General features: G+C 46.2%; 1 protein-coding gene across 1 annotated transcript in view; it reads right to left on the reverse strand.

Moving 5' to 3' along the window:
• LOC116086389 overlaps positions 1-3096 on the reverse strand; it is a 5666-nt gene extending 2570 nt beyond the window's left edge. Inside the window, exon 1 of the mRNA XM_031364680.1 lies at positions 3030-3096. Coding sequence (XP_031220540.1) covers positions 3030-3090 — 61 coding nt within the window. The 5' untranslated portion in view covers positions 3091-3096. The remainder of the gene's footprint in view (positions 1-3029) is intronic.
• Between the last annotated feature and the right edge of the window lie 7047 nt (positions 3097-10143).

Raw genomic sequence — 10143 nt, forward strand, 5'->3', positions numbered from 1 at the left:
GAGAGAGAGAGAGAGAGAGAAAGAGAGAGAGAAAGAGAAAGGGGAGCACAAAATGACTGGATTATATAGGGAGGAGCCTCTGGGGGAAGGGCAGCCCAGTTTCTGGGCTGGAAAGTTCAATGATGGGGGCAGGATATGCCAGGTAGACTGAGGGATGCTGGGAGGACCTGGAAGCCAGGTCTGCTTTGGTATTTAATATATGTCCCTCAATGCCTTGTCTGAAACCTAACACCTGCTTCAGACCACTGATAGGAAGTCATCTGAGCCCGCTCCCAGGCCTGACTGTAAGATGTAACTGTGGTACTTTGAAGGGAAAGGGCATAAGAGGAAGAACGAGTCTCTGTAAGAGCGGAAGCTATCCACCCTCCGTCCTCACGTGTAAGTTTCGTCAGCTCTGCTCCCCTAACCATTTCCCTAAGTTGCTCAACTTAGTGGTTACTGAGTAACCACAAATAAGCAGGTATACCTCTTTTAAGAGATGGAAAAAAACGAAGCCTGGGCAGGAGGGGATGAGGAACCAGTTACTGGAGAGTGGTTCATGGGACTGGGCCCTGGATAGTTTAGCTTAGCACCTGCCTGGGGCCTTGTTTAAGGATAAACTTGAGGACTTTCGGAGTTGACAGGGTCAACAGAAGCAGGCCTTTTGAAAGGATGCAAGGCTGGGTGTGGCTAAGCCAAAGTGTTGTGAAAACAGGGGTCTGAAGAGCAGGGAACCGTGACCCAGGACCTCTCAAGGTAGGAGTGGGCAGGGCTGGGGCTCTGACTCTGTCTTAGCCTCCAGCTCTCCAGGTTCAGTCCAGGGGCCTCCTACAGATGATCTATTCCATCCCTAAGTCATCCCTCTTCCCAAGCATCCAAGACTAAGAATCAACTAAAAAGGCAAGGGTGGGAGAAGCCATCTAGATGAAGGTTGGCCTTGTTTGTGAATCAGAGATCAACTCGATGGCACCGATGTTTACTTGACTGTGACTGACGGGGCAGCATGAGACAGGATGGGATGGAACCAGGCTGAATTAGATTGAATCAAATAGACCTGCATACATTAAATATGGCAAGAATAAGTTGCTTTAAAAGTTGCCTTAGCTACATGGATGAATGAACTAGGTCACAGAACAATTAATGTTTGCTAAAATGGATCAGAGCCAGAAAAGTATGAAAGTCTAGAGAGATGCTCTCATTCTATAGGTGGAGGATGGGTACCCAAGGCCATGCTTGAGCTGGCCACAACCTGGGAGAGGATGCATTTTGACCTTCCTACCACCCTGCCCCCAGGAGTGCCACACCTGCCTGCACCTGCTTCTGAGCCTTGGCATATGCGATGCCATCCACTTGGGAGGCCTGTCCCTTCCAAATCCATGAGAAGAAACGGTTCTTACATATCAAGGTCACACTTGAACCCAGCCTCCCTTCAGCTATAAAGGGAAATGCAGTCACAACATTCACAGGAAAATGGGTGAGACTGGAGAATATCGTGCTAGGTGAAGAACCCGAGGCTCAGAAAGACAAACACATCTTTTCCCTTACAAGCTGAGCCTAGATTTTAGTGACTGTATATGTGCATTTATATGGGTGTGGGTGCTAGTTATGAAACTAGAAAGGGCACCATGAGAGGGGGGAGAAGTCTTCGGGAAGGGCTGGGGAGGGGGGAAAGAAAGAATAGTGAGGGGATAATTGGATATATGTGACTTGAAAGCAAGAGGGACAGGGAGCTGGCGGAGGGGAATAGAAGAGGATCGAGGAACGTTAAATTTGTCTAAAAATGTCCTAATGAACCAGCACTCAGGAGGCAGAGGCAGATAAATCTCTGAGTTTGAGACCAACCTGGTCTACAGAAGTGAGTTCCAGGGCAGCCAAAGCTACACAGAGAAACCCTGTCTCAAAAAACCAAAAACCAAAACCAAACAAACAAACAAATAAAAATCAAACATTGTAGCCAAGTGTGGTGGCACACACCTTTAGTTCCAGCATTCAGGGGGCAGAGGCAGGCGTAAGGCAAGCAGACTTGTGCTACGTTACCCTGGCCTTCACACTGAGTTCTAGGACAGCCAGGGCTATGTAGGGGGACCCTGTCTCAAAACAAACAAACAAACAAACAAACAAAACAAATGTATCATCAGGTACTGATGGCACAGGAAGACTGGGAGCCTGAGGAAAGAGAACCTCAAATTCATTGGCTGCTTGGACGACAGAGTGAGCTCAAGTCAGCCTGGGTAACTTAGTGAGACCCTGTCTCAAAATGTGAAGCACCCAGGGCAGCCAGGTTGGCTCCCTCCAGAGCAAGGCTTTGGTAGTTTTCTAGAGATGGTGAGAGTGGTATGGGGTGTGGAAGGGGGTGTAGAGTGTGGAAAGGGGGTGCAGGGCAGCAGAAAGGCTTGGCAAAAGAAACCTTTATTGAATTTCCTGGGCTGGAGAGATGGCTCAGCAGTCAAGAGCATTGGATGATCTTCCAGGGGACCCAGGTTCGATTCCCAGCACCCACATGGCAGCTCACAACCATCTCTAACTCCAGAGCCAAGAATCTTCTGGCTTTTGGGAGTACCAAGAATGTGCAAAGTATACATGTATACATACATACATATATACATACATACATTCAAACAGTGCCCCACACACAATAAAATAATAACAACACTAAGAGTCATGGATTTCCTGCTGTATTTCCAGGTACATTTTAGCCATCCTATCAACTAGTAGGTGGTGGCAGACAGGCCAGGCTGCTGTTAATCGGGACCTGGGCTTGTTATCCTCACCATCCCTCCTGATCCCTCACTGCTTCCACCAAGTATACACACTAGGCCACCTCTGAAGAGTACACAGCCTTCCTAACCAGACTCCAAGTTTGCTGCAGAGACACACAAAGAAGCCACACCAAGCACATTTGAGTTACATGTGATGTCTGAGTTAGTGGGTCCTGGCCATCAGAAGATGGCCTATCTGACTAGAAATAAATAATATCGATTTACTAAATGAATGAGAACAAACGCAGGGTCTCTTTGACCTCTCAAACAGGGGTCAGCTCAGTTCCTCACCTGTCTTCTGATTTGGAATTACAGGGCCCAGCCACAGCAGGAGGAGAAAGGCAAACCACATGGCTTCGGGCTCAGTAGACGCAGAAGTGCTTCAGGGATCAAGGCCCAGCTCCAATAGCTACCCACTGGAGAGAACTCACCGGGTGTCTCCACACAGAGGAGGAGCCAGGTGACACCTGGTGATTGCCAAGGAGGTGGCACCATGGCTGCGTGGCACAGGTGTTCCAGCTGCTTGGATTAATTTACCCAAACAGAGGTAATTTTTACATCAAGCTCTGGGAAGAATCTGAAATGCCAAAGTGACAGAGTACTGAGGGGCCTCAGAGAGTATCTGACTTTCCCATTTTATAGACAAGGACACTGAGGCCTGGGAAGACAAAGGATAGTTTGGGGTCACACAGTTTAATATGGAGAGCTGAGGTGACACAGCACGACCTCCAGCTCCCTGTCCAGTGCTATCCCAATCAAAATGAGAGATATAGTAAGAGTGGTTCCACCAACTACAGCACTGAGTGGAGCATCTCAGTTCCCTTTCAGAGGCCCTCTGCCTGGCAGAACATAAAGCTGAGGGTTCTGACATAAAGCTGAGGGTTGAGGGAAAGTCATTTCACGGTTAAGGGATAAAACATTTTTCCCTTAGCTCCTATTTAAAGATGCAAAGAATTGACTCTGTTGGGCATTTGGAAATGACTAACTGATTTGAAATTGGTTCTGTCTTTAGCCCAAGCAGGTTCGGATCAATCAGAATACATCAGAGGCTCTACTTTAAAAGGGATGGTGGGTGCCTAAGACAGAGAATAGCCACTTCTAACCCCAACCTTCAGCCTTCCTCTGGAAGCTGGTGAAAAGACTCACTCTAAATCTGGGCCACACCCTCTGGTGGCAGCCCACAGAAAAGACCACGGACAAAGGGGGTGTTTGTTTGTTTGTTTGCCTGCCTACCCTCACTCTTGCTGGCAAGTTCATCTATCCTGCTGCTGAGACATTCTTTCTGTATTAGAGCTGACTTCTTTGGGATTCCAACACAGAGTAAAGACCAGCTGAGACATCCAGCCTCATGGATGAAATAACTACCAGATTCTTGGAGCCTGTATGTCATTTTAATATATGTCATTTAATCCTCTTTTAATATACATAAATTCTACCAGATCTGTTTCTCTAGAGAATCCTAATATAGCACCCCATTTCTCTCTGGCATTTTTACTTATGCTTTTTAAATTTTAATTTTAGCTTCATTGGGGGGGGGGGGCATGCATACACACATGCATGCCAACACATGCATTTGGAAGCCAAAAGACTACCTTTGAGAATCAGCTCTCTCCTTCCACCATGGTTCTGAGGCTCAAAATCAGGTTGTCGGGCTCACAAAGCAAGCTCTTTCCCCTCTGAGCATCCTCACCTGCCCCTTCCTGCCTTTCGTAGACTTTTTTTGGTGGCAACAACAATCACAAGGTAACAGACACACGGATAAACAAATGGCAATGTGCTGAGCCTGACAGGACAGAAAGATGGAAGGAGCCTGAGCTGCAAAGCAATCACTATGCAAGCAGACCAGAGTCATCAATTGGTGTGCTTCCCCTGGGGCTCTTGAAATGTTAGGGAGACAAACTGTCATTTGTCTGGCGTCTCGGTGAGGTTCCTGCAATGTAGCTTGAAGCATAATGGTATAATAATAATCTTTAAAAGTGCAGAGAAAACTGGCTCTCAAGGAGCCAGTGGCCAAGACTGCTATGATTTAGTGAGACCTGCTGTCAGTTAAACTAACTGATAATATAGAAGAGATCTGTCTTCTCACAGCCCCAGAGGTCAAAGTCATACACCATGTGTCAGCAGGACTCACGCCATTATTCTAGATTTACTTGTTTTTAGAAACAAATTCCTCGGGGGTTTTCTCCATAACCGTGACATCTGCAAACACAGATCTACCTTATTTCCTTCTCCTACCTTATTAGAGTGGCTAGAACTTGTTTTGCTGTATTGAGTTAAAGTGTTGAGAGTGGGCATCCTTCCTTTAGTCCTAATATTAGGGAGAAAGCATGCAACTTAAGTATGATGTGAACCACAGGCATAATACTCACCTTCCAGTGAGCTAGCTCATCATCGAGATTAATTACTTGATGCTGGACTTCTCAGGGCCTTGGGTTGGGTTACATGAAAAGACACTTTTTTTTCCCCCTTTTCAAGATGAAGTTTCTCTGTGTAGCCCTGCCTGTCCTCAAACTCACTCTGTAGACCAGGCTAGCCTTGAGCTCACAGAGATCTGGCGGCCTCTGGTCTCTCATCTCCACTAGTGCTGGGATTAAAGATATGCACTACCACTGCCTGGATAGAAGGGGATTTTTCTATTTGCTTCTCTCAGAGGTCTATGGGTGTCTTCCTGATGATTTCAACGTGGGGCTTTCCACGTAGTTGAAGTAAAGACTTAGGTGTTGTTTGTCTAAATGATTTGACTGTCTCTTCACCCACCTGGTGGGGATGCCACCCTTGAGAGCCTAGGGAGAGGAAGAGAGAGAAAGCAAGTTGGGTATAACACCTGGAATACCAGCAGATGGCGCCACCAGCACCAGTGTCCTTTCTCTCTAAGAGAAAACTGCTTGCTGTAAGGGACCAGCATCTAGCTATGCCTCAGACATTGCACAGGCATCCAGAAAAGGCCACACTGGGAAGCGTCCACTCGGGTAACCCCTCCAGATGGCACAGGGACCCTCGGGTCTACGTATTTCCAGGGAAGTGGGAATAGGAAGGAAGTCCTATTTGGCTTAATTGTAGGTAGTAGATGTTCCAAAGTTGGCAGAAAAGGTACTTGTTTTGGAGAAGTTTGGCCATAAAGAGGAAATAACTTGGAGGAAAGAAAACTTAAGAGGTAAATATTTTAAAAAATATTTACTTATTCAGGTTTTTAATTAATATATGTTTGGTGCCTGTATGTATGCGCACCCCACGCCTGCAGGGCCTGTGGGGGCCAAAAGAGGGCGATAGATTCCCCGAACTGGAGTTAGAAGCAATTTTGAGATGCCACGTGTGTGTTGGGAATCCACCCCAGAACGCTCTTAACTGCAGAACCATCTCTCTAGCCCCGCCCGGATTGATTTTTTTTTTTTTTTTTTTTTGGTATTTTTGAGGCAGGGTTTCTCTGTGTAGCCTTGGCTGTCCTGGAACTCACTCTGTAGACCAGGCTGGTCTCAAACTCAGAAATCCACCTGCCTCTGCCTCCCAAGCGCTGGGATTAAAGGCGTGCGCCACCACCGCCCGGCTCGAAAGAGCCTTTTAAGAGTGGCCACCTTCACCACCTTGAACGCTGTGGATGGCTGGGCGCCCCCTGGCGGCGGCGGGTGAAGGAGGCCAACGCATGCGTGAAAACACTGCCGCAAAGGGACAGTACCAGCTCCCCATCTGTTGCACTAAGGACTTCAGAGAGACAGAGAAACAGAGCTTTGTTAACAGACACGGACCCCCACATGGTGGAAGCAGAGAACCGACTCCAGCAAGTTGTCCTCTGAGATTCACATACGCACAGAACCGTGGCACAGCCCCCCCACCCCCAGTGAAAAAGATAATTTAAAAATGTAAAACCAATCGCTTCTCGGCCTTTTGGCTAAGATCAAGTGTAAAAATGTAAAAGAAAGCTGGCAGTTGGAAATGAGAGGTTTTCGGTTTTTGTTTTGTTTTGTTTTTTAACGACCAGCTGACCCTTTGCAACAAGGGACACGTTTCCATTGCCTCGGAAAGTGCAGGTTCTGGAGTGTGGGCTTTTTATAGCTGAAGAAAACGCAAAGGATCTGTGTCGCTTAAAAGTGACTTACATGGTCAGAGTTTGGGGCAAGCACTGTGGCCTCCCATAACTGTGACCTCCTGGTAATGTGAGTAGAGGGAGTGCCTGGAGGCCCTGTGCATTCCTGGATAACTTTAGGGTGAGCTTGGTCTATAAAAAGGAGGCTTCGCTGAGCAGCTAAGCCTCAAGAGACAAAGCAGGCGGGAGGGGGCTGGGGAGAAAGGATAAGGTTGAGTCGTGGGGGAGGGGAAGGAGAGTTTGCCCTTTCAGTCCACCGGCAGGTGAGGAATGTGACCCCAGGGCTCAACTCTACATGGCAGCCATCTCTCAGAAGTATAAGGAGGGAGCAACTGTTTGTGAGGGGCAAGCGCTCCAAAACTCACTGGCTCCATGTATTATAACCCTATCTTTTTCTTTCTTTTCTGTTTTCTTTTTCTTTTTCTTTCTCTCTCTCTTTCTTTTTTTTTTTTTCTTTTTTTTTCTTTTTTTTGAGATAGAGTCTCTCTCCTGGAACTTTGTCTATGTAGACCAGACACCAGGCTGACTACATTAGACTACTATCATGGAAAAGGCCATCACATTATCTTTCCTTGAACAGATGCCTGTTATGATTACGAATTTTCCTTTCCTGCATGTAATGCTTCTATACTAACCACCGTCCATGGACTTACAGGATGCCTTGTCCACTCTCATGGTATTCCACACAGCATTGCTTGACCAAAGAGCTCCCTTCACAGCCAAAGAGGAGCAACAGTGGACCCCATGCTCATGGAACTCACTGGTCTTGCCACGAACCCCACCATCTTAAAGCAGCCAGCCTGATAAAACAACGGAATGGTCTTTTAAAGACAGTTACCGAGCCAACTGGGCAGCAGTAGCCTGCGGGGATGGGGCAGGGTTCTCCAGAAGGCAGTCTGTGATTTGAATCAGCATTGGAGTAAGTGGTACTTTTTCTCCCATAGCTAGGGTTCACAGGCCCAGAACTCAAGAGGCGAAGACAGGAATGGTTTCAGTCACTATCAACCTAGTGACCCACTCGCCAAATTCTGCTTCCTGTTTTCACAACCTTATGATCTATTGACCTAGAAGCTTAGATTCCAGAAGAAGGTGTGCTTCTTCTAGGAGGCAAAGCAAACATTCCATTGAGTTGGAAGGTTAAGGCTTCCTCCAAGGGCTGGAGAGATGGCTCAGCGATTAAGAGTGCTATTGGCCCTTCTAAAGTTCTTGAGTTCAATTCCCAGTTACTACATGGTGGCTCACAACCATCTATAATGGGATCTGATGCTCTTTTCTGACATGTAACTAGAATACTAATATATATGAATAAATAAATAATACTTTAAAAAATACTTTGGGGACTGGAGAGATGGCTCAGCGGTTAAGAGCACTGACTGTTCTTCCAGAGGTCCTGAGTTCAATTCTCAGCAACCACATGGTGGCTCACAACCATCCATAATGAGATCTGATGCCCTCTTCTAGGGTGTCTGTAGACAGCTACAGTGTACTTACATATAATAAATAAATAAATCTTTTTAAAAAATACTTCTTTTCCACTTTGAGCTTCTGGTGCTTTTGAGTTAACAAAAGAGTTACAGCTTAGGAGGAGTAAGTGATCCAGACCCAAGGGGAAACTGGGCTGCTTTTCCACAATGAAGTTAAGGAAAAATACCTCTGGAATGCAGGAAATTCTTTAGACATCCCATGGCATCACCATGTCTTGTTATTAAGACCAATGAGAAACTACAACAATCTAATCCAGTCAGGAGATAAATGGCCCAGGCCCTTTCCGAATGAAAGTATGGGCCACCCCTCCAGGTGAAGAACCAAGACCCTCTGTCTGCTGAGGGTGGAGGAAAGACAGATGGACAGTAGGGAAAGGTAGTTATAAATACCAACTAAGGCTGTATTAGTCAGTTGTATTAGTCAAGGTTCTCTGCAGTCATAGTACTTATAGTATGTCTATATATTAAGGGAAATTATTAGAATGACTTACAGTCTGCAGTCCAACTAACCCAACAGTGGGCAGCTGTGAATAGAAAGTCCAAGAATCTAGTTGCTCAGTCCCATGGGCTAGGTGTTTCATTGGTCTTCTGTATAAGCTGGAATCCTGAAAAAAACGGTTCTAACAGATGTGCTGGCAAGTAAGTGCAAGCAGGCAAAGAGGAAGGAAGCCTTCTTTTGTCCATTGTATGGTCCAAATTAAAGGTGTGTACCACCACGCCTAGACCTAAGCTATTCTTTACTTGGAACTTGCTCTGTCCCAGGCTCACCTTGAACACAGAGGTGCTTGCCTCTGTCACCTGGGATTAAAGGTATGGACCACCTTTCCTGGGCCTAAGCTTTTCATGCCCATTATGCCTCAAGATCTGGATCACAAGCCTGTATTTTTGAGCCTCAAGATCTGGATCATAGGTGTGCCCTCCTTTCTGGATTGTAGTTCATTCCAGATATAATCAGGTTGACAACTGGGAACAGCCATCATACCAGTTCCAAAAATGAGGGTTGTAATTGACATTAGCATTTCTGTCTTATTTGATTAAGAATATGTTTGCATACAGATACACACATACACATACAGATACACACACACACACACACACACACACACAAAGCAGATACTTGCATTTTCTTTCCTGTATTTATCATGGACTAACAACAATTAAGACAATATCAGGAGTCAAGTATTGTAAACCTACATTATATTTAAGCATTCTGGGACTCAGCATTTCTTTAAAAATGATTTATTATATATGAGTACACCATTGCTTGTGAAAAGCCGCTTGAGCCACACCCCAAGACGGCGCTGGTTTCCACCATCCCAAGAGCGAGCGGTCTCATAAACAAAGCCCTTATTTGGCTAAGCTTGCTGCCCTTGGTTGCTTCCGCATTTGGTGACCTATCTGCTTTTGCCACGTGGCCCATTGGGATTGGCTAAGCTTGGGAGTGCTTAACGGCCGAGGGCATTGCCCTTGGTGCTGAAGATTGTTCAAGGTTCCTGAATAAACTGCTAAAAGAAGAGCTTGTGGGTCACTGGTCGAGGCGGACGCGATAATTGCTCTCTTTGGACACACCAGAAGAGGGCCTCAGACCCCATTGCAGATGGCTGTGAGCCACCATGTGGTTGCTGGGAATTGAACTCAGGACCTCTGGAAGAGCAGTCAGTGCTCTTAACCACTAAGCCATCTCTCCAGCCCAGATTTAGCATTTCTTTCTATTTTTTAAAAAGATTTATTTTATTTATTTTATGTGTATGAGTACACTGTAGCTGTACAGATGGCCATGAGCCATCATGTGAGTGGCTGCTGGGAATTAAACTCAAGACCTTTAGTAGAGCAGTTGATG

The sequence above is a fragment of the Mastomys coucha genome, unplaced genomic scaffold (genome assembly GCF_008632895.1).
Source record: "Mastomys coucha isolate ucsf_1 unplaced genomic scaffold, UCSF_Mcou_1 pScaffold12, whole genome shotgun sequence".
In the NCBI taxonomy this organism is placed as follows: Eukaryota; Metazoa; Chordata; class Mammalia; order Rodentia; family Muridae; genus Mastomys; species Mastomys coucha.